At 38.1% G+C, this 25,595-nt stretch overlaps 2 protein-coding genes across 11 annotated transcripts in view; one reads left to right on the plus strand and one right to left on the minus strand.

Annotated features, from left to right (window-relative positions):
• The window catches only part of AP3S1 (adaptor related protein complex 3 subunit sigma 1), a gene marked incomplete at both ends in the record, with an annotated part of 31,123 nt that extends 8,921 nt beyond the window's left edge, over nt 1-22,202 (minus strand). For 2 of the 10 annotated variants that reach the window (XM_082013665.1, XM_082013668.1), the window contains 5 exons: nt 492-599; nt 8,365-8,436; nt 16,027-16,138; nt 18,674-18,765; nt 22,134-22,202. In XM_082013665.1, the coding sequence (XP_081869791.1) occupies nt 492-599; nt 8,365-8,436; nt 16,027-16,138; nt 18,674-18,765; nt 22,134-22,202 (453 nt within the window). Of the gene's footprint in view, nt 1-475; nt 600-8,364; nt 8,437-16,026; nt 16,139-18,673; nt 18,766-22,133 lie in introns of all 10 variants that reach the window. The other 8 variants (XM_082013667.1, XM_082013670.1, XM_082013666.1 and 5 more) reach the window with 7 other exon arrangements.
• A 296-nt stretch (nt 22,203-22,498) lies between these two features.
• Nucleotides 22,499-25,060, plus strand: ATG12 (autophagy related 12; the record flags this gene model as incomplete). Its single annotated transcript, XM_082013806.1, has 4 exons — nt 22,499-22,667; nt 22,831-22,967; nt 24,564-24,626; nt 25,001-25,060. 4 exons carry the CDS (start codon nt 22,499-22,501, stop codon nt 25,058-25,060), a joined length of 429 nt encoding a protein of 142 aa, XP_081869932.1.
• Between the last annotated feature and the right edge of the window lie 535 nt (nt 25,061-25,595).

Here is a 25,595-nt window from a genome sequence, read left to right on the forward strand (position 1 = left end):
TTAATTTCTATCTAGTCCCTCTCAGTCCGATTTATTATTTTGTGCTGCAGTATTATTGTGACACTAAATATGCTGCCAGTTATTTCAGGTGCTAGAAACATACTAGCAGACAGGAATATGTAGTCTTTGTATACACACTTAGGTTATTGATCTAATTTCATTTAAGTGTGATTATCACTAGTCCAGCATAATAAACACACTGGAAATAAAACACTTTCTGCAAGAGAAACTTAGAGTACTACAGAAGTATCTCAATAGCAATGGTGCACAATGCTATTAGATACAAATAGCAAAAACTAATCAGCAGTGATTCTAAGCAATTATTACTTATCATGAAAGGTACAACATCTTAACCTAATGATTGTCCATTTTCAGTATTATAAGCACGCAGCTGTATATAGTTTGCTACTGAAGGACAAATATCATTATATAGCATGCATTTACTACAACCATGTTTTTAGTTTAGAAACTACACAGTGCATCACTCTTACCTCAGATTTCTCCAGTTTATTTTGAGCATCAATCTGAGTGACAATTTCATTCATGTTGGTCTCCAAAACCATTCCACCCATGACCATTTCAGCCAATATATTATGGACCTAAAAAAGACCAAAAGAAAATTTAAGAATGCTAAATGTCCTACACACATCGAGACAGATGATATCTAGATTCCTCCATACAGGAACACACATTAATGTTGTTAGTCACTTCATTACTGTTAGCCATTTATTTAAAACTCTTTGGGAACAAAGCTCATAACTTGATGTTCATTTCTCCAGTATCTTCTTTGCTTATAGTTCTGTTACCGTCTCATCAGCTATACCACTTTGCTTGTCAATGCTAGAAGAAACTTTCACATTCATCTTTCTTTCAGTACTTGTTTTCTATCGAAGGACAACGGACAAGAGTTCTAGTAAGAATCAATAGTAGCAATACCTCTAAGTAGCACGTTCTACAAAATTAAACAAATTGCTTACAAACAGATGTGTAAAAACTACTTTGGGCTACATCTATGAAGGAAGAGAGACATAGTGATGCTCACCCATGATGGATACTCAGACTAGGCTTAGAAGTAGAATTAACGTACCTGAGCTGACTCATCATAGCTGAGATACGTCACAAACAGGGAGCCTTCAGCAACTAGGACTAAGATTGACAGCTAGGACTCAAAACTGAAGGACTACATAAGCCAGCTGGGGATATTAATGAAATGTGTATGTCTAAATATCCCTCTTCCCTACAACCCTGATTTGGAGTTCATCTAAAGACCAACTTCCTTCTTTTTTAAAAAAGGCATGCTTCCACATACTTTCTAGTAAAAATCCAGACTTAATACGTAAGGTATAATATTTTAATCCCATTATAATTCTGAAGACAAGGAACATTTTATTACTTTTCTAAAATAAACACATTGTACAATCTGATACTTCGAAGCATAATTTTAAATATTCTTGCACTTTCTCTGTGGATCAAGGATAGAAGTAAATCTCTAAATAAAACAATTCTAAAGATGAGTTCCAAGTAGTAAACAAAAACCATCACACTTCCTGTTTTTGTGCCATACCTCAAAAACAAAATTGAAGAGTTGTTTCCTGGTAAGTCATCAGTATATTTCAGTAGAAACTTACAATGACTGTGTTTAGAGAGGCTGAAAACAGCTCTTTCTCTCTGCCTACTGCTGCTGAGTAGACCTTTAAGAATCAAATAATTATGAGAAAGCTTATCAATCCTCACTGAGCTGTGCTCTTACTCCTGGCATATGTATGTCCCTTGTAACGTACCCAAGCTAAAAAGCATAATATAAAAGTGGTTTCATATGGAGCTCAGCCTGTTGCCTTAGAGCTTTAGAATCTCAGTATTTCATATCAGTAAGCTGTTACAAAGACATTACCTCAGAAAGGTCTTTTTCTTTTTTTTTTTTAAATCACTGATTATTTTTTTGTTTTATTTTAAAACAGAAATGAATAATCTGTAAAGACTTGATCTTTTACTTTCTTCTGTTCTGTCCTGCAAGACTTCCACAGCTTGTTCTGTGAAGTTCTCTGCTGAATAAGACTGAAGTAAGCAGGAACTTAATGAGATGTCATTTCTTGCCTCTTCAGTCAAAAATATGTATGAATTATTCTTGTACTTTAAAAGAAAGGTCAAGTTCTAGATCTTACCAAAGTTTTCAAGAATGTTAAGAGGAAATTGAATTAAATTCCTTTCCTTGTCCAGGATATAGGCTGGAATTTAGTCTCTCATGCACTTACCAATGCAGTTGCAGCTATCCTCCACACATGAAAAAGTATTCTTCTACAACAGAAATAGTCTTTTGACTTTAAAGTGAATAGCTTCTGAATTATGGGTCTATTAGGCTAAAGAAAGTTAACGGCTGGAATTTCTTCCTTGACATCACCAGCTCTGCCAAAAAGAGCAAAATTAGAAATATTCCCCTAAAATCTGGAGGTGACGACTGCAGTTGCTGTTTTGGAGCCAGGTGCATTTCTAAAAAGAAAATAAAATCTAAATCTATAATCTGCAGTAGCAAATGATGGCATTTGCACTGTTATGCTGTATTTTTATTGAGAGATGGAAAAGAACAACTTCATAGTAAAAGCTCAGATTAGATAAGACTAGCCAGGAAATTTTCCACTTGTATAGGGAGACATGAATCATTTATTAGTCTTTCTAAAAGTCTGTATAATGCCCAATCTGAAACTAGAAAAGAAAAAAGCCCTAAATTTCATAGCATGTGAAAAATACTTGCTTAGTAAATTCTTGATAACCAAAATTCGGAGGTAAATACTGTACTATGAAGACCCTTATGGTTTTTATGTTTTGTTTTTGGTGGCTATACATATGGTAATAGCTAGTCTTTCTATATTCTGAGGAGAATCTCACATGGCTTAAAAGTTGGCGAGCAGTCGAGAAGGCCAGATAAACCTGTGCAGAAGCTTAAAAACATCATTGGTCTTGGAATGGAGCGTGATTGTAATTGAAGCAACAAATCTTTCTACTTCTAAACCACATCTCTTGCACCATCTCCTCTCTAAGAAATTATCAAGCCGAATACTGTGTTGATTGGCTTAAACTCTGATTCTATAACATCTTTAGCCAGACCACATTAAAGTAGCCATTTTTATAACTATTACCAGTAGTAGACATGTGTTGTCTTCTAAATGCCGTGAGTGGTTATTAACTTTTTGGTTAAGGAAAAAAACATTCATTTTTTTATAATAGTTTCCATGTATCTTTGATATTTTCTTTTTGATAATAACATTTTACGTCAACTTTTTGCATCATCAACTTACATTATCAGGCCTTCCATATGAGTAAAATTGAGAATTGCCTGAAAAATCTATTTTATTCAGTTGTTTCTGTTGAATATATTGGATGTTTCATTAGGTGTCTGTAAAATTGTTCTTCGCAAATTTGTAACTAAATGCAAATTTATGCAAATTTTTTGTTTTAGTCTTTCAGGTGGCCCATACAATATATTTATTAACTCCATTTGTGTACAGCTAGAAACTGTTCCCTTATGCTATGAGTGAAAAGAAGTTTTCAGTACAAAGAAGTAAATATTGGTGACATCTTTCAGTGCATTTGGACTGTCAACTGATGTATCAAAATGACTGAAGAGATTAAGTATTTGATTAGGTTTTCACAAGTTTCCTGGTTTCTCTGAAATAGATTACAAGGTGCATTTAAAAAGAAATGTAATTAAATTATGCCAGTTTTGGTAGCTATTTTCCCCCCCTAATAGATAAAAGTAAGTAATTACAGTCCTGTCAACACCACTGATAACAGAGATCATTTCTTCCCCTAGAGTGCTACTGACATGGTAAATATATAATGTATTAGACTACATATAGAACACTGCGACCAGTTTGGGGCCTACAAGTGCAAGACAGACATCAATAAATTGGATGAGTTCAGCAGAAGGCCACCAAATTGGTTGGGGATAGTGCATTCATCCTGGGCATGAAGGCTGGAGCAGCGGGGCTGGCTCAGCCCGTGCAAGGTGGGGCCTGGGGGCACCTGACAGCAGCCGCGGTGCCTGTGAGGGGCTGTCAGGGAGCCGGGCTGCTCTCAGCAGGGCACGGCAGGAGGGCGAGGGGCAGGAGAGGCTGGGGCGGCTGTAGGGAAACCTTTCCCCAGCAGGAAAGGCAAGCGGTGGCACAGGCTGCCTGGGGGCTGTGCAGGCTCCCTCCCTCCCTGAGCAGCCTGGCCTGACCCCATGGCTGATCCTGCTGGGAGCAGCCTCTGCTACCAGGCACCTCTCAAGGCCTGTAAGTGAATTATCTTAGGATTTTATTGTAAAAACATGTTAATTCATGATATGGAGAGAGTTTCATGGGTTAAAAACAATGCTTCAGAGCCAGAAATTTTCTCTATCCGTTACAGACAGGAAATCAAACTTTCTGGAAAAAGTTAGATGCAGATAATTAGTGACAATTTAAGTGTGATGCACATGTCAGCAATATTAATTGTCCAAAAGTGTCTGTCTTTTGTACCTAGTGTCTTTCCTATTCATACATATGAATAGGAAAGAAAACAAAAATCATGTATACATATATAAGAAATTAGGAAAGATCAATTCATTGCATACAATGGTTTTGCATTAGCCAACCTTATAATAGCCATATTATGAAATTGCTTAGGAACATTCTAACACTTACTACTTCTCACATGTAGTAAATGCTTTAAAGAATAACTGTGGAAGGACCACAGGCATCCAAACAAATCTCCAAAAGTTTTGGAAAACAATATCATTAATATTAATGTTCTCTATCATTACTTGGATTGAAAGAGATACCAGACATCACTGAACGTATTACTTAGTGACACATGGCCTTCCACTATGAATTTACAGCACATGCAGTAGCATTTTTGCATACAGTTTTAAAATACTGAAAGCATGTACAACTGCCTGTGGACTGGGTTTGGTTTTAGACCATTTTGTTCATTTATTTGTTTTTGGTTTAGATTTTTTTCAAACCTGGTAGAAGATGCAGAGATATTGCTTAATAGCTGCCAGCAAGAGGCAGTATAATAAAACAGTACTAGCAAAAGTTTACCCAGATACGAGTAGTAGCAAAACATACATTTTTAATATTAACTATTTTTTCTTTTTCATTGCAAATACATATTGAACTAACAAATACAGATTATTTTTTTCTACTTTTCTACTGAAAAAGTCACTAATTCTTTTCCTAAAGAAACAAAAAAATTTCTGAATTAAAAAAAGATTTAAGTGACAACGAAGTGCAAAACAGACTTCAACAGTGTATTCAAAACAGTGTTTCAGTGAAAGACTGAAGGCACATGGCAAACACCACTTACATTTATGTTCTAAAATAAGTCCAGCTTTTGAGAACACCAACTTTTCAAAATGTGAAATTGCTATTTTTATAATAATAATTCTGAGGTGTTTTTACAAAAATCAGGAGTGCTTCCTACTTCTGTTCTATGTGCTGTCTAAAAGCAGTAATGTGTGCTTTAACAAACGTGGAGAAGGAGTGCATCAAGAGAAAACTCCCAGGAAAATTTGGCAAACACATTGTCTTGTCTTCAAGCTGCAATCTGATTCTAGAAGGTTCACTGTTCTGGTCAGATAATAAACTCTTGGAAGAGATCATGATACTCCCAGTGATATTTCAACAGGTGCCAAAAACTTGTGGAAAAATAGAAGTATTTCCTTACAACCCTAACTGAATGTATTTTAGTATTTTAGTTGTAAAAGATGCTTATGATAGCGTTCTGTGACATCTTTTCCATCAGAAATTGTTACACTCCTGGACTCAGTGTAGGAATCAGTACAGGACTGAAATAAACCTCCTCCTCCGGAAAGTGTTTTGCTCCAGCTATAGCAAGTTTGTTTGTTTGTTTTTAACACAGCTGATCTGTAAAAGAGAAGCCCAGTTCTCTCCTGTACAAACTACACTCCTCAACATCTCAAGTGTCCATCTGCTACAGCACGTAAGAGACACTGTCTCATTCCCACCTATATTCCATTCTCCAAATGAATTTCTAGTACTATACCAATATTCTTCTTGAATAAGCATCTCTCTTGGCTCCAGATTACTGTAAGCCATCACTGAGTCCTCTACAACAATGGCTGCCTGATGAAGGTAAATGTTTCCTTATAGAAATGCCACATAAAATGCTACTACAGAGGCAACAGCTGTTGAGATTGCATAGTTTAACTCTTTCACATGCTACATCATTTTTTTACAAGGTATTTCTTGGTTTTTAGGCAGTTGAAGCAAGAGGATTGGAGGAAAGTGACCTTCTGCAACTCCATCAAGAACTGAAGACACAGATCAACTCTCATCCAAATCAATTAGTCAATCCTCACTTCTCTCAACACCAGACCACTCAAAATACAAATATTTGAAATGTTTCACCCCAAACAGCTCCCACATGTAAATACTCACTATAACTAAGACTCTCTCTAGACCAAACATGCAGCAGCAGTTGCTGTTTTTCCCTATTGGACACTTGAAATCTATTAACAAGCCAGGTCACAAATATCTGACAAGAGAAAGTGAATGTGTTGTAATTCAGAAGACTCAATGCGTTTTGCTTCTTGACAAGGTGACCTCATCAGCAGTTTAAAGAGAATTTAATGATGTAATCTCACAGATACGTACTCCTGGGTTTTTTTAATTACAGATCTACAAGAATACTAATGAACTTAAACTGTAGCAAATCAAATGGTTTGATCCTATGTTATGGTATACAGTTAAGTCTTACAAAGCAATGACACAGGAGGGGAAAAGCAAAACAAACAAAAAAAAGAATAGAGATGACATCAGATTAATCACAACTGCACAACTAATGCTACTGTATTGCTGGGAGTAGCCTTGCATTACTGCAGAAGTTCAGCTTTCTGTATTGTATTCTTTTGTCAAATTATGCTCGTTAAAAAAAAATCACTGCACTAGTTAATTCCATGTTAAAAAGAAATTTTAGCTTACTAAAATATCTAATTAGTATTCATAGTTCACATTTTCCTCAGAGTTTGAAAATTCTGGCCTAAACATTAAATGGGATTCTCATGCAGTTTTTTAGTAAATCAAATTAAACACTTAGATTTGATCTCCCCTTTGACAAATAGCTTTCAAGAAGAAAATATAATCTTATAGGCAATACAAAGTAACATATTCTTCAAGAAATGTAACAGTTTGAAGCACCTAAGTTCTCTGCATTTTATTAGAAAGATGTTTCTCCTATAAAATGTAAAAGACTATCTATGTTAAGCAATGCTACTGAATGAAACATGCTAGAGCAACAGCTTGGACTGCATAGCAGCCAAAGTATTCTGCAGCTAAAGATAAAGATCAAACTCCTTGCCACAAAATGATTGTAGTACTCGGGTTCTTTAAGCTCAGAAGCCAATATATAAAGTAAAAAAGAATTTGAGTGGTTTAATCTGCTATTTTGGAAACAGCCAACATACTCCATACAGGCTAGAAATCCTAATGACCTGTCATGAGCACAGTACCAGTTCAAACACCTACTCAAGGTCGTTTGCATTTCACTGTCTGGTCAAGGTACAAACAATTATTCCAAAAGAACCTCCTGATTTTGAAACAGAGTCAGTTACAAATAGTTATTTAAGATACTTAACTTGTTACTGTTTGTAGTCCACTTTTAGTGATTTTTGTCTTATTTTCCTTACGTGTTTTTTGCAAAGTTGTTCACAGACAGGGAAAGGTGACTGCACAGAAAGCAACAACAGGCACAAAATGCAACTGAAGGAATAAATTCTGTGTATTCAGTTCTCAGCATGTTAGGTATTATACCAAGAAGTGCCAATGTCCTTTTAAATTAAGATTACTATAGTAATAGCATTTCTTAAAACTAGATTAAGAAATAAAACACTTGTTCCTGATAGCTGGGAATATTCAAACAAGATAGTTTCTAAATGTTTGAAAAAAGACATCATGTCTGCTTGAGATTTAGAAGAGAAAGATCCACACAGCATTTAAATTACATAATCATAGCATTTGAAAGGCAACAGCCAACCTTAACTAGAAAACCCTGTAACAATTTCAGTTCTGAGTAATATAACACCTAACCATAAACAAAATAGAACAAATTATTTCTTGAGACTACGTCCTTCCCTGAGAATATTCAGATGTCTCCAATTTGACAATGATATGTGCAGTAACACTATGTAAATCTCACACATTATTTAGTTTGCCTCAGAAAGACATGTTCCCCCATAGCTTTCAAGTCTTAAAAATAGTACGTTCATAGAAACTGTCTAGATTTCACTGACAACAAAAGTAGAATCACTGCAGAGTTTAATACCAAGTATCAGTTGAACCAAACATTTTACTTGACAAGAAATATTACAGGAGCTCATCACAGTACCTTGTCTACATGGAAAATTAAATCCAGTTCACAGACATTTTCAAAACATTTGTCTAGTGTTTCCACAAATACCTGCAAAGAGGGAAAAAAAAGCCAGAGGTCAAGCTTTAACAGAAACTCAATAGTTCCGTTAGGTGTGAGGTTTAACAAAAGCAAATACAGAAAATACACACTGGGCAGATTTTAAGGCATCTATATTAAAATATAATATAAAAGCATCTATAGATGCTTTGTAAGCATCTATAGAAAATTGTGTCATTAACATTATTATGCCAACAGTATGTTATCTCTAGAGGCCAAAACTGTATGCACAAGTCAGTTTATGTTATAACTCTGCTGAAAGTCACACAGTTTTAAACAATAGCTGCATCTTGAAAAAACCAGTAACATCATCTATGCTACAATTTTCTCAGCTGTGATTGAAGTGTTCCTTCCCATTCCATTAGAATCAAATTATTAAGCAAAAATCAGCTAGTTTTTTTCATTATTATTATAATTTTTAACAATTACTGCATTGCAGGCATCTCCTGGTCAACCAGATTACTGCTAATTTTGCTACACAGAGACACATATGCAAAGCAATCTGTCAGCATCATGCAAGTTTGTCAGCATTACAGCTTCCAGCAACAGTACAACAGCTTTCACCTGGTTTAGACCTGCTGAATTCAGGATGGACCAAGGGAAAAAGCAGCTGTCTTAACGCCACACCAGCTGATCCTGTCAGGCATACCACCACATAAATTTAGAAAAATCCCGCAGTTTTTACCAGGCAAATAACCCTTCTCCCTGAATCAAGAATGTAAGTACACAAAGCAGAAAAATCCAAGCAGCTGCTGAAGTCCAGCCACCAATGATGTCTGCTCTGGAGAGGGACTGGATGTTACCCTGCTCTGGGTACTTCTGTAACAGATTCCTCAGTACTCACGTTAGCAGGTTTTGGTACCCTAAGAACAACCCAGCCCCCAGTTAGGCCAGATAACAGAGAGCTGGCTGTACCTGCGCTCCCAAAGCTCCTGAATGCCAGTCACGATGTGCTTGTGGTGAGTGCCGACAAAAGACTCCAGTCTTTGGGAGGTATAAGCACAGTCCCTTTTATGCAAGGCATAATTCCTACTGACTTAGATGAGATGTGTCGAGATCTCCAAGTTGAACACATGCTTGAGTTTGAGAGCTTAGAGTCCTCAAAATTAAAAGACATTTCTGTAATAATTTACAGATCATTTATTAATGACTAGTAAGTAAGCTGCAACTTGTGGGAAATTTTAATCTCAGTTTTATATGTTTCAAGGCTGTTTTGTCACAATGTGAGTTTAATAATAAGTTGTCACTGTATGTAATTTTTCTTTTTGCAATTCTAAATTCAAACCCTAAATCTGCAATATGGAAGAAGTTAAACAGCTGGTTTTGATTCTCTCTCTTTTCAACATGGTTTATTAATGCCATTTTAGTCTTTGAGAGGAACCAGATTTCAGACTGCCTAGGCCCAGAGAAATAGGAATGAGAAGCTGTGTTCCACTAACAAAAATAAAGTGGCTAAAAGACCTGCTTCTATAGATACACATTTATGTCTACAGACCCAGTGAAACAAGTCTACTTGACATCGGCCATTTCCAGTTGTCTACACTGCATATCAAGAAAGATTACTTTTACATCTGAATTCCCAGTCTCAGATTCTGCTTGCACTATAAAAGAGAAGTGGATCACACTCTGCTCTTGCTATTACTACTACTACCAATCTCCATTTTAAAGTCAAACTACATCTAACTGATGTTCCATCCATTTAGAGCAAGGATTATTCTTCAGCTGGGAACATAAGAGTATTTTCACAGACGGACTCAAGACCGTAAGGTTCACTGACAACAATTAACTAAGTAAATGGATATGCTTCTGTTAAATTATACTGAAGCTAAGCAAAGCAGATCTTTTTTTTTCTTCAAGCAGTTGTTAATTTGTTATGATAAGTGTCTTCTATAAAGAAGGGAAAAAAACCTTCTAATTAAGCAGAACAAAATACATAGTTCATAACTATGTGCAGCAAGACAAACGAGAGACATTCTCTTACTTTCCTTGTATCTTAGGAGAATGTGGTTACAAGGACAGTGCTGTTTGGTATTAGCTGTGAGAAGAAGATTGGAAATAGAGTGTAAACGTAACCTTTATTCAAAAGTTTTAGTTACAAGAGATAACAGTTTGATACTATTTTTGAAAAAGGAACTATTCCTCATATACATCACCAAGTTTGCATATGTACATACTCTGACTTGGACATCCATCTAGCTCCTTGGAAAACAAAATGAACACATTAAAGATAAAAGCAGCTCAAAAATTGTCAAAAATGGCCCCCACAGATATGTGTATTTAGTAGCAATATATATGCCCACACATCAAAAACACCCAAGTTTAATTTTTGTGACCTTAAAATCACTAGGGCTTCTCCTATAACAGCACTTGATTCATAGTTACAACAGTTACTTTTAAATCTTTACCCATTATATAGTGACAACACCACACACTGAACGAACTCACACATGTCTGCTTGCAATGCATGAGCAGTAACGCACACCAAACAGTTTTTTAATCTAAGGGAAATCAGCTGGCACTGAGTATTTTTCAGAGTGATTTTTCACTGGCTAAGGATTTCTCATGGAAGCTTTTAGAAATTTCCTCAATCTTCCATGCATCGTGGAGGGTTTCCTCAAGAGTAATGCCAGCACTGACAAGGTATACATCTATTATGAACAACTGGTCTTCAAAAGCATTAGTCTACAAGGTAAACTAGATTTTTTACCCTAACATTCCTTGACCTATTTTAAGATGCCTTCAAATAATCAGTACAGTAAAAAAAATTAGAGCCACATTCATCATAATTTTAGTTGAGAGTCAAATGAATTGCACACTATGGCAAGCAGGGCTAGAATTTAAGTACTTCAGGAATTACTTCAAATGCTGCAGATCAAAATAACATACCAATTGTTTCAGGACACACACACTCCCCACACATCAGTTCAAATGCACCTTATGATGTTATTGGAAAAGAAACATATATACAGGAGTCAAACAGCAGGAAAATAAGGATGCATGCACAATGAATTACTAGCTCCCCCCTGTGCTTCATTTTTGAAAACATAATCTTTTACAGTTCAAAGAAAAACCCATGCACAGTTCCATGCAAGCAAATAGGAAAAAAAAAAAAAAAAGGAAAACACCCACACTTTTCTTCTGCTGTAAATATGCTTTAATAAAGCCAAATACACACCTGAAGAGTAAAGTATATGAATCAAAATACCAAATTGTTACTGGATATATACAAACCAGAAGCTCTGTATACTCAGCAATACGACAAAACATAAAACACCACCTTTACCATAAAAAGGGCTCATTTTTTAACTAGGCAAGTAAGACAACAAGGGAATAAAAGATACATTAATATTGGGAAGATAACAAGGCTAACAGAAAAATCAGAACACCTAATCAATTAAATGCATCGGGTGCTAGATAATGTCATATGCTAACAAAAGCAGGCACAAAAAATGAAGTAAAAACACAGAAGTAACTCATATCAAGAATATCCCATCCTCCTTCTTAGGCTAAACAGCAATGGTAAACCTTAAGACAGAATTAATTCAATCTGCCCTTGAAGAGTCCTCTCCTTTATTGCTTTTGACTGTTCAAATGCCACTTGAGACTCCAACTAGTTTAGAACATAATAGTCTGACCTCTCCATACACAAGACTGGTTTCTCTTCTGCTTTAGGAGTTACCTTTAATAAGTCATCATTCACGTATCATTGCAAGCATATGAAATCAACTACAGTGTTTCCACAGCCTTTTTAACTGGGAAGTCCTTGGAGCAGCCTCTGCATTTTCCCACACTTACACTGACATCCCAGTTTTTTTCAATGATTTTTTTTTTTAAAAGTACTCATAAATTATACAGAGAATGCCAAGATTACAGTATCAGGAACAACTGTACAAGTCCTGCTGATTAATCAAAACAGAAGTGTGTTAGGTCTTTCAAGCAGAATTAATGCATTACCAATAAGGCTTTTTAGGTCATAATGTTATTTTGGTTCTTAATTTCTGCCTTTTACTTTCCACCCAACTCTAAAATAAACAGTGTTAACTGAGAACTAGTTAGAGATTTTTATGCCAAAATGCCTCTCCCTTTTTTATTGAATTAGCGTAAGAGCATCTTGGGTCAGGATGATTTACCTTTAAGCACCGAGAAAAACATCTTCCATGAACTGCACTGTATTTCCTATATGCATAATTTACACTGAATCCAAAAGACTCCAAAACCTACCAAGCATAGCACAGATGCTGACCTATCTCCCATCCAATTATCAAAAACAATAAACAGAATCATGTCTGTATTTTTAAAAAAAATGGGATAAAAATTAACAGTATGAATTTGCCTGAGGTGTTCAAACATATGTAGTTTGAACACAGTATAAAATATGAGACAAAGGTCTGTGATTAGTAACACATACACTGCATTCATTAAGCCTGAGCCAGACATACTTACCTGTGAAATAGCTCTGACTGAATGGTGATATGTGGCCTTCGCAGTAGTGTTACAACAAAAACTTTATGCTGAAAAGAGCTGCAGATTGACATACATAAGCTAACCTACTATAGATTTATTCAGTTTACAAGACAGAAAACCCTTAAGTGCTAGACTGAGTTCTAGGTTCATTTCACTAGTTTATTCTCAGGAGACCACAAACTGGCCCTCTATACAACTCCTTGTGTAAACAGTTCAGTATATGTACGATTCATAACAAACTCCAGATAGCTTACTCTTACCTGTGCTGTCTCTGAACTATAGTAAACAAAGATGTATAAAAATGGTTCAACACTTCTCAACAAAAAACAGACAAAGCTTATTTGCTTGAGTAGATGTGGATGTGTACACACTGCCAGCCTGTGTTGCATGTGGGGTTGAGATATAATAATAAACTTTCTGGGGGCACTTCTCCAGTGTAAGATACATTTAATTCTGGTTGCTATTGCTAAGAGGATTAAACAGATCCTTCTTGTCAGGCAGACTGGAAATTGAAAACATTTAATTAATCTCTGTATACTTTCTACTATAATCAAATGGCTGAATTGCAATGATCTAGAGAAATGGGAATACTAAACATCTGCAGATATTGTGGCGAGACTGTATTTATAAACATAATTATATGGGTCAGAAAAAAGTGTTTCTATAAATAGAAATAGCATCCCTATTAGTTCTGCTTCCTTCAACTAATTATACTGGCATGTAATTAAACACCAGGGCGTAATGGATAAGATGTGAAACATAAAGACTGAGAGATTGAAATCCAGCAAAATACTTCTGGTGCAAGAAGGAACACAATTTAAAAAAAAGTTTAAGATCTCCCTAATTCAGAGAGTTTGTATATATACCTATATACAAATATAGGTAGTAGTAAGCTCAAGCAATTTGCTTCAAAACTCTACAGTAAAATTTAGGTTACTCTGTGTAACTGGAAGCTACTGATGTGGCATTTTTAATGTATCATAACAAATAAAAATCTTAGTTGAACCTCCATAGTGTCCCTGCAAAATACAATAGGCCAGACTGATTGACCTAGATCCTGTCCTTATTATTTGGTTAAACCTAAGATATTTATAATATCCATTTCATCTGAAAAACATCCCTAAATCACATGAAATATTAACATGCTTCTGTTCTCAGTTCATAAATGTTTTAGCACTTCCAAGTAAGAAGACACACTAAGCAACAAGCAACTATGCAACTGTACAACAAACTGCTAAGAACAGGTAATTCCACTGTACACCTCAGTCAGCAACTTGCACTGTTCAGATATTGCAGAACGTTTCTATGACCAAAGATGATATAAGAATCTAGAAGCCGAGTTTCTTTTCCTGCTACCCACACATCCACTCAGAAAGACCATTTGGATCTACTGTCCAGAAGAGCACTAAACACTGAAGAGCTGTTCTGAACACTAATAGGTGACTACGAGAAGCTACCCAGCTCCATGAAAGGTCTGCAGGGAATTGTGAGGCCTTTATGGCTCACGGTACTTTCTGAAGTGAAATAATCAGTAGATACAGACACATGTCTCAGGGTAACACAGATTTGACTGATGTAATAAATCAATTCTCCTGATGTACAAGCTTTTGAAAGGCTTAACTGTAAGTGATCATACATATATATCTCTCTCTGAAACCCATTTTATGTAAAGACTTAACATCACTTCATAGTGTGAAACTATTTTCTGCCACATCTGACTGCACTAACAATTGTCACTGAAATTGTTTATGTGCAAACTTCAGGTTGAAAAATCACTGGCGTAGTCATAGTTCTCTTGACACAAGAGTGTTCCTATTACCACACATGATTTTGTTGCTGAGTTGATACAGACATATTTAAATCATACATGCTGTATTGGGAGTCTTGCAGAAGACATTATGGTTGAGGAGTTAGTGGTCTTGAACAGGCTACGTCCACTCTATTGGGCTTGAGAAGCCTCTGTCTTACTGATGTAATCTATGACTTATAATGTCTTTGGGAAAGGTAAACTGTAGGTGGATCAATAGAATGTACTGATCCTGGTAAGAGACCGTTGCACAAGCAGGAGTTAGTGATCCACATAACACTTCCCCTGCATAGGCAAAGGCCTGTGCCGTGGTGGCACAAATTCCTTGGCTGCAGGATAAAGTCAGCCAGCTTACTGTAACAGAGGAGCCTGCAGGCAGCTCTCACTTGGTACCAGTGATCATACCATCTGCATTGCCTTGCCTGTACCTCAAAGTGGAGCAAGAAGTTCTCATGAGAACATCTTTTAGGAAGAGTTGTTTTCTTGTGAGGAAATTATATAATAGCTCGAATGTCCAGAAAATGGAGAGTTTCTCTCCATGGACAGGATCTGCTCTGCCCAGTGCACCATGGGAAAATCCACCTGGGCTCCACTGGATGCTGCATGAACATGGGATGCGCAGCATCTGAAGGGGTGTAAGACTTACTATCTACATTCCTCTTCTTATTCTATTAAACAGTTATCTTATTAAGTCATTTTGTTGCCGAGCCTTTCTTATTGAGATCCAGAAAGAACTTGTCCTGGCTCTCTTTCTCCTCACCTCTCTCCACCCCACCCCCCAGTGCAGAACACATGCCTAGGGCAGCATTTGCACCCATTTTCTAAGGTACATCTGACCAAAATCTTATCAGCCACAAGGAAAGTTTCATCCAAAGACATTTTGAATGTGTTAATCCATTATGTATTTGTAGTGAATACATATGTGTGTTTATATACATACACTGAGCTTTATGTATCAAAGTCCTCATAATCCAAACTTGTCTAGAAAATGGTTAAACTGCACCACATTTAGCTGCAGCTAAAACAAAGCCTTGAAAAACTGCAGGAAAAAAACAGATGCTGATTGTTCAGTAGGTTCCAAATAAACCATTTCCTTACTTTCTCCTCAACTTGGGAAACTTTTTCAAAGACAGTCCAGAAAACAGCAAACAATCTAAAAGTAATACTCAGCACTTTGTGTGCGTTCTCAGTATGACAGTCACCTTCACTTCCAAGTATTAGAGAAAAAGACACAGCTAAATATTGTAGTTCTAAGGTACCTGGAAGTAGAATTCCACTTACCAAAAAAACACAGCAGCAAAAAAACTTACTTGTATGAGGTCTAAAATGCCAAGCTCACTTTCTGAAGAATCCACACAGAAGACAAAATACAAAGTGGCATAATGTCGGTAAATTAGTTTGTTATCAGATCCACCTATCAATCTAAATGAGAAAGAAAACAGGAAAGCTTAATTAGTATCTCAGGATAAGCTGAGCAAATACTCACAGTTATTTCAGTTAATAGGAGGTCTATTGTTAATGGCTGGCTGTAGTTTTCCCAAATCCAACTATGTAACAGCTTTTATTTTGTGATACAATTACAATGGAAGAATACTAAGTACCAAGACAGCCCAAGTTACATTAAACACACAAACACTGTTATTGTTACCCATATGGATAGTAATTACATCAACATATGCACGTTTTTATTAAAATCAATTCAAACAGACCATGCAATTTCATCAAAAAACAGGTATTAAATGTACTCCTATTACACACTAGTGGGCACTGTACAGGGAATAATCTGCTTTACAGATTAACAGATCTTAAGCCTATGAATCCTCCCCTGTCCTCTCAGGGGAGCATCATCAGAAAAAGGAAACTATAATGCAGACTGGCATTTGGATTACAGAAAAAGGCTTAAATCGGGTTTATGGTCCATTTAATAACTAAGAACACTAACACTCTTGTGCTACAAAGTGTTTATATCTTGAGAAATAAGACTGTACCACAATCAGTAGTTTGTGATGCAATGTTAAAGTCACAGAAGGAATTACATTTTTATGGTCTCACTAATCATCAAATTACCGAACAAGAAGAGAAGAGGTCTGAACAGGTATTTCCTGCTACTCTTCTGCTATAGCCTTCCCAAAGAAGGTACATAAATCATAAGAAGAGATGTTCTTCAGATCCCCGACGTTTGCTTTGAGCAGCAGAAGGCCCACTCAAATAGAAATTAAAATATTTTGTAGTCTGAACCTACATGGTTATGAACATCCAGAATTCCCCCTTAATTCTGCACCAGAACTGAACCACCTGCTTGCTGTATCATAACTCATCCTGTTAGTTTCTGCCTTTATCATAGGGAGAGAATATGTAAATAAATAAAAAGAACAAGAAATCTTTTAGGTCACCTTTGTTTAAGCATATTGATATGCATTAATGCTTGGGTGGGGCGAGGGGGAACCCTTTGTTCCTGAAGAGCAGGAACTACATTTAAGAAGTATCAGACAAAAGTATTACAAGCAAACATGAAAGTGGAAAGAAATGGCAATTAAATTTTCCTCTTTTGTGCTTTATTTACCCAATTCTTTCAAATACTTCAGTACATGGATTTAGTATATGTAAACTGTTGTGGCCTTTGTGTAAACTGCAAACTATAAAGTGATCCCTGTCCTAAAAAAAGAAAAGAACCAACCAGAAAAAATGTATTGAAATGGTAACTCCAGAATTGAGCAGTAGGAGGAAAACCAGAGTGGTGACCTCTGTCTTAGTTTCTTTTTGTTGCACAGCTGTGATTTTTTTTAAAAGCCTCCAAATGGCTTCTGTCTTTCACTTACAGAAGTCAAGCCAGCATGTTTCCAGCTTGAAATAATCTCAAAAAAACTAGTGATACAATCACCAGTTGAGTACCTGGAAGACAACAATTTTAGTTTAAAAATAGTAAAATAAAAAATTCAGGAATCATCTTGATCAGGAAAAAGATATCACGGTCTTTTGTGTACCACCTGACATGGTACAGCTAAGCATTTAACTTGACTCTGCACACAGAAAATTTAGGCATTAAAATACGAATTTTCAGTAATGAGAAATTTCCGTAATTACAATTTTTAACAGGCTATGACAATCTCTGTGTTTAGACTGGAGATCATGAACTTACTCCATCAATTAGACGGAGTAAACCCTTTCCTAGATCGTAGGTTTGTAACTATTTACTCTTGATGACTAATATCTCAAAATAAAACACTTTTCCATTTCAGAATTTCTTCTCTTCAACTAAAGCAAGAACACATTAATAAACAACCAAGACGATTCAAGAAGGAATATTTTTTTTGTGTGTTCTAGAGACCAAAGATGTAAATCTGGCTTTCCTCCTACCTTGCTCTACCTATATTAATAAAAAAAATTTTGGTTGAAACTTCACTAGTTAGCACATTTAAAACGTATTTTTTTTCTTCCTAGTTTATATAGCAAGCCTGAAAAAGGCTGAGGAATCCTACTACCAGAGACTGTCCACTCAAGTGTCAGGAGCTCAAGATAAAGCACTACAAAATAATTTAATTTTCTCAATGGGGTATGGCAAATACCATTGTCTCTTGAAATCAGATGAAGAATCTTTAGCTTGATTATAGCAAAACTCGTTAGGTATCATCTGCCTGTTTCTTCCCCATCTTGTGTCTGAAACAACTACTGTACTAGATATGGCACTGTGTCAGTTACAGCACTAGAAAAAATTAGTTTCATGGCCTAACTCATTTTGATACACACACATATATATATATATATATAAAAAAAATGTATGCTTCAGTTTGTAAAGAATATGTATACCTGGTGTAACATGATATTATTTTTTGTGTATTAAAATACCTCAAGTCTCAAGGAAATTACATTATAATATAACTGTTTTTACAGTTGTAATCAGTAGTAATATTTGCTAGCCAAAAAGTATTGGGCATTTATTTCAAACTTGATACTTACAATCCTCCTTCTAGGAAATTACAGACATTTTCATCCCGTTTCGATACTAAATGGAAAGTTTCTCTGATAATTTGTTGCTGCGTATCTTCACTCTATGAAAGAAAACATATTTTGCTATAAGCTAAAATGGATTAATTAACAATGCACAGCACACACAGCTAATAAATAGAACACAGATTGTATCAGCACTCTCAAACTATCTACTTCTGAAGCCTTAAAGCTGCCCATTAACAAGCTGCACATTGGTTTTGTCATTTCAACACAAAAAGACATTTTTGCAAGTTAAGTTGCAGAAGAATACGTAACTGAGAAACAACTGTAAAAAAAGTGATAGTTTTTAAGAAACTTCTAAAAAAGCCCCATCTAAAAATAGTTTCTTCAAGTAAGTAGGAAGTCTTCTCAAGTATTCTGAATTTTTTGTATCCCCATTGGACCCTGAAGAGGTACAGACATGCATTAAAACCATTTTCACCCATGAACAGGGGGAAAAACGAAGTCTCAAAAGGGGTGGGAAGCTAAAAATCCCACAATACATAACTCCCTCAGAAATAGCTTAAAATACAATAGCATCATGAGCAACAAGTTCTCCTAAACCGTTAACTTTCTTTCTAGCAGATCAGAAACATCACTGCCAAATTTGAATTCGCTTGACTCTTCCCAAGTCCCTACTGTGACTGCCATCATTCCTGCACACTTGCTTTTGCTACCCTTCTGTAAGAGTGAACTCATTTATCAAGTCTGTACTTCCATAGTAAAAAAATTTAGACACAAGTCCTAAAATCCTGCATTTGTTTTATAGCACAGAAGCATCACAGTCAGCATTTTAAACCACTATTTGAACAAACACTCTAAGCAAAACTGGTGCATGTATCTTAAAGGTGATTTCAGCTAGAACAGTGCAGTACCCTGCATGACTGCTAAACAAACAAAGCCTGGCTTCAGTGTGGTTCGCATTCACCACCTTAAATTCAAAATTTTATTTTACAAACAACCTCTAGAATCCACAAAGACATCAGCAAAAAGCCCCAGCAGAAGTAAGTTGCTCCACAAAATACAGAACAAGAAAGTGCAGGTTCCTCTACTTGTGTAGTTTGTGTTCCTTAAATTGTGCCTGCCTTACTCTGCTGCAGTTATCTCGGCCACTTCCCCCTTATTTTCTATGGTAGCAACAAAGAGACAATGTGTCTTATTTTCCTTAGGAAACTGAGACATTGACTATTTAAAATAACTTCTGTTTTCAGAATCTGCCCTTACTCACGAAGGTGTTCAGAAACTTATTTTTAACTGTGAAATTATGGCCACAGGTCTATATCCTGAAACATAAAACCACAGCACATAGTTTCTTCTTCCTTAATCGCCATGAATTATTATTTTTGCTACCTAATCGTGAAAGATTAACAATTTCTTTTTATGCAGTAGAAACTCCTTCCATTCTCATACATATCAGGCAAAAAAGCTACACACTTTTTGTAAGTTTTGGTATCATGAAGCACACAAATACCTCTTTCACAGACATGACCAAATTAATCTCTCTGGAAAGCAGGAGATGCTTCCACTTGTGGAAAAAAACCTGAGATTTGCCTCCAGTACTGGTTTAATCAACATTAAAGTACGCATAAGTTTCAAAAATTCCATAAATAAACCTATCTTACTGAAGTCACACAAAAAAAGATAACCAAGACAGTGGCACCTCTTTCTGTGCACTACACAGCTTTAGTGAAATCACCTAATAACATAATTTCTTAGTTTCACTTGCTATTCACATTTTCAAATTTTCAAGGTGCTCTGTTTATACAGACATATTACCCTACTTTAAGCATTAAGGATTTGTTCTAATTCCAGTTATGAAAGTAGTAGAGCAGAACAGAGTTGACAAAAAAATCTGGTATTGTCCTGCCAATCACTCTTCGCCTTTCCCTGCTTCTTCTCCCTCCCAGGGCTTTGATTACACAACAGTAACAGAAGACACAAAAAGATAATTACATTTCAATGGAGAATGAGAATGGAAGTTAACTGTTTCACATTAATGCAAGTTTTGTACACCTTTCGGAAGTCCTTCATCTACCTATTTAATTGTTGCCTCCGCACTGACAGGAAAAAAAAGAGAAAAAACCCAAAATTTCTTTAGTAAGTTACTGTAGTTCTGCAATGGAAGTTACCAAGAACAGAGTGGGGATGCACACAAGGGGAATGCTTATTAATATGTGTAGGTGACAATATTCCATTTTAAATTTTAAATTAAAAACGGTAAATGAAAAACATCTGCATGGTAATCCAGAACCGATGAGAAAGAAGAAAATGGGTTCACAAACATATATTAGAAATTCCTAATATTGCCTTTCTAAGGAGAAGGGATCAAATTCAGTCATCCAGAGCAATGACCTGTATCAGTTACGCTCCTTTATTTAAAGGCCTGACAGTGCAAACTGAAGCGTCACAGTCATCATTTCTGCTCTCAGATGCAGAAGACAGACAGATCCTTTCCAATAAAAGTTAAATATTACTCTGTAATAGCCAGAATTGCAAATAAGTGGCCACAAATCCAAGTAAGTAATAGCACTACTGAAAAATAGTGTTTTATTTACATAATTCTGGGAAGCATCAGCTGTTTTCTTGTATGCTAATGCCCAAGGCCAGCCCAAGCAGAGCTTAGCCTATTTGCTAGGAAATACAGTACATGCTCAAAACATGGCCTTAAAATTTTTTATTAATTAATAATTGATTAATTAAATGAACTGTTTCCACATTATTTCTTAATTACTTGTGGCTACCCTTTCATTTCATTCAGATCAAATGCTTGCGCTGCATTTTCAGAGCTGCTCTGCTATTTGCCTTCCCCCATGTAAAAGCATATATTTTTCTATTTCATCACATTTCTTTTTCATCTCAACTGTATTTTTATAGTACACTGAAAGTTTCAAAAGGAAAAGGCTCTGCTTACTGAGCCTGTGAGTCCCGTCCCGTTCCAACACCTCTGCCACAGCATGGAGACACGCAGCACTACGTCAGAGACGCCGAACGTCAGGCCAAAAAGCGTGGCCGTTTAGAGTAGCGCTTCCACAAGTACGCTCGGTTCCGAGTTTGCCGTTGAACGAGGCTCCCCTCCCCACCTTCACTACTACTAAAGGACAATTTCCCGTGAAAAGAACACTAGCGGGAGAAACGGCCTTCTTCGAAACCTCACTTTCCTGACTGACGGCTCTTAACAAGGCCTGAGCACCCGCACCCGCGCCCTCGGCCCACGCCGCTGCCTCAAGCGGAGCGGCACAACCTGCCGCAGGCGCCAGGGCGGGAGCGGCCGGCGGCTCCCCGCGTACCGAGCCCCGTACCCCGCACCCGCCGGCCCCGAGGGCACCCGGGGGCTGTACGGCGGGAACAAGCCCCCGCCCCGGGAGGACGGCCGCCCTCCGGCCCCCCGCCTCCAGGCGCCAGGCCCCGCGCAGCCCCGGCCTGCCCGTACATAGCGCTGGTAGAACTTGGAGAGCCGCGGCTTGCCGTGGTTGTTGAAGATGAGGATGGCTTTGATCATGGTGCGGCGGGGAGGGGGCGGCGGCGGCGGCCGCCAGACCCGCTGTTGCTGCTCTTGCTCCTCGCTCTTGTCTCTCCTCCCCTTCCTCCCCCCCCCCCCGCGCTGTCGGGGCGGCAGCAGCGGGTCCCGCACACCACGTCCCCAGCGATCCGCAGGCGTTAGCGGCGGAACGGCCCGCTGCCGCACGTGACACGCTCCTCCCCGTCACCTGACGGGAAGGCAGTGTTCCGTAAGGGGCAATAACGCCTTAGCGGAGCTACCTCGTGTGGCGTAACTTCCGCCGCCCGGGGAGCAGCATGGCAGAAGCAGAGGAGACGCCGTCTGCCTCACCTCAGAGCGAGGGCCGAAGCGAGGGCGGGGAGGAGGCCCCGGAAGGCGGAGCTGCAGCGGGGGCTGCCGACCCGGCCCCCCCTCCGGCCGTCTCGCCGGGCACCGAGGAGCCCGCCGGCGACACGAAAAAGAAAAGTAATGGGGCGAGGAGTCACCGTCGGGGCGGGTGGGCGGGCTTGTGCAGTGACGGGCAGGTGCGCTGGCCAATCGCACCCTGGGCAGCCGGTGGTTCCGGCCAATGAGGGGGCGGGAGGCGGGTCTGCGACCGGCGGCCTTAACGCGCGACCGTCCCTCGCAGTTGACATCCTGCTGAAGGCCGTGGGCGACACCCCCATCATGAAGACGAAGAAGTGGGCCGTGGAGCGGACCCGGACTATACAGGGCCTCGTTGACTTCATCAAGAAGTTTCTCAAGCTGATGGCCTCCGAGCAGCTGGTAGGGGCAGGCGGCCCGGCCTGGCCTGGCACGCCCTGCGCGCTTGCGGGGGAGACTGGGAGCCAGCCGTGGCGGGGCGCGCCGCTCACTCTGGGCCCCGACTTTCACACCTTGCAGGGAGACTGTTTGAATCTAGGCTACGGCTTTTAGCAGGAAGCTTGATGCAGGGGCACCGGTAAAACTCTTCAAAGTACGTACCGCAGCGTAACGTTGAGATGAGCTGTAGCAGTGCGGTTTGGATGTGCTCCGGTGCTCAGCTCCCACCTTTGGGCTTTTTGCAGTGTCTCCATTTCTTCTTGTCTGATGCTGATGTGCAAAGAGCAGTGTGCACGTTGTGCAGAGACTTATTTTAGTGAAAGGTTCGTATGTACAGTGTAACTGTAGAAGTCAGGTGTGCAGAAGGAGTATTTGGGAAAAAGTTGAAAGTGTTTGGGGTTGACTTTCTGAACATTAGTGTCTGTTTTCTTCAAAACTTCTCAAACAGTTTAATTACTGTCGTAAGACTCATTTCTCTTTTAAAATGGGTACCTTGGAAGTGTTTGTGGTTTGGCAGCACATTACCAGTACTGTTCCTTCCTGTGAAGCTCAAGTGGCCTCTGATAACATTGGAAGAGCTGGAACAGATTCAGAAATATGATTGTACTAATCTTGTGATTAGCAGTAAACTCTTACCATCCATACAGTTAAAAGTTTTCATTTAAGATAGAAAGTTAAAGCTAGACTCATTAAAATAGTCAAATAGCTAAAGTATAGGTGAAAGCACTCTGTTCTTGGTCTGGAGGCTCTTATTTAAGCATATAGGTGTAAATGATTTCACTACCCTTCTCTTTCACCTGGAAATCATGAAGGTTTTCTTTTTCTCAAGGCTTAATATCTCCAAGAAGAGTAATAGTTAGATATTGACTGTTCATGGATATTCTCAACAGTTTAATTCATTAACTGCCATCTCATTCTCTCAAAAAAAAAAATGTAGGATCATGGAGCCTTCCAGTGTGGTTAAACGTTAAGACTATACTTCAGGCAAAAAGCCCTAGGAATTTTATTACTCTTCTTTGGAAATAGCACATGATACCTTACTACACATTGCCATCTCGCACTGCAGATCCCAAGGCCCTCTGCCATTATGGATTGGCTACTATATGGGTATATAAGTATGGAGCAGGAAGTAAAAAGGATGACTCTAAAAAAGAACAAAATAATTATCATTTCTGTGACTGCTGTTCTAATTGAGCAAATGTGGAATAGTGGAAATGGTTTGGATACTTGAAATAAGAGCAGGAACTAAACAAGTGAGTTCACTTTGTGCTGCTGTGTGGGAGACTAATGAGTCAACTTCCAGGAGAAGGCAGTCAGCACGCTTGCTTTGGTTTGGTCTTGTTGGCCAGTCAGAGGTGACACCCAGAAGTCATGTTGCCCCTACTCACTGAAGTGAAAATACTAATTCGTGGTATTTTGGTGTGGACTGTAAAGATTATAAAATAGATGGTGAACAGAAGGCAGATTTACCCACCTCTGGCTGTAGAATGTTTCTTCTATGTGATCAATGATCTATGAGATCTATGGGAGATTTCCATCTTCTGTTTTCTTTTCTTGCAGTTCATATATGTTAACCAGTCTTTTGCTCCATCTCCAGACCAAGAAGTTGGGACCCTCTATGAGGTGACTTTCATCTTAAATATCCTTTCCAAATGTGCTTAGCAGAATTTGTCAGTACACTTCTGGCGCTTTAAATTTGTTACTGTCCCTAGCTATGCTGGTAATATCTTGCATTTAATGTAATGTAGTTGATATTCATAGATCTGTATGAATATAATTTAAAGAGACATGACTTCATACAGTCCCTGGAAGTGCATTCATTCACGTGCAGTATGTTGTCATGCCTCCTGTTATGATGGAGAGCTTTGTCACCAGTAACAGTATTCCATGACACAGTTATCTGGTGGGGTTTTTGTTTGGTTGGTTTGCTTCATATATATGCTAGCCTATGACCAGTCTAATGGCTCTGTTTTGTTGTTTTTTTTTTCCCCCTGCAGTGTTTTGGAAGTGATGGCAAGCTTGTACTGCATTATTGCAAAACTCAGGCATGGGGATGAGTGACAAGCAATACAGTTGTTTAGGTGTTGCCTCCAAAAATGGAAAAGGGACTAACTTTCTTAAACTCAACCTGTAAACACACAGAAAGAAGGATTTTTTGCATTTCTGCTTGTGACTGTATATTTATAAAAATTATGCAGATGAATAGCATAAAAGAGGAGCTACCTAGGCTACCTAATCATGTACCTTTTTCTGATGTACATCTGGGGTACAGAAAAAAACCTGCATCTGTCACTGTAGAGTAGAGCCAGCTCTCTTGCTGCTGAGTTCTCAGTTGCTGTATCTGAAGGGAAACTATTTCATAGTTGTCTGGAGGACTGCGCAGCTCTGTCACCCTATATGCTGTACTGAGGATGAAAGTTCCTTTTTATTAAACGGGATGTTTATTGTACGTGTAACCTGGGATTCGGTTTATTTCTGACGTGTTATACGTCTGTTATGTGCGTTACATTCTTTGTGAAGGCTTCATCGTGATCATGCATTATCTCATGTCATTCCATAATAGTATTTTGCTTTTTTCCCCATAATTAATAT

Source organism: Phaethon aethereus, assembly GCF_964289735.1.
Source record: "Phaethon aethereus genome assembly, chromosome: Z".
Classification (NCBI taxonomy): Eukaryota; Metazoa; Chordata; class Aves; order Phaethontiformes; family Phaethontidae; genus Phaethon; species Phaethon aethereus.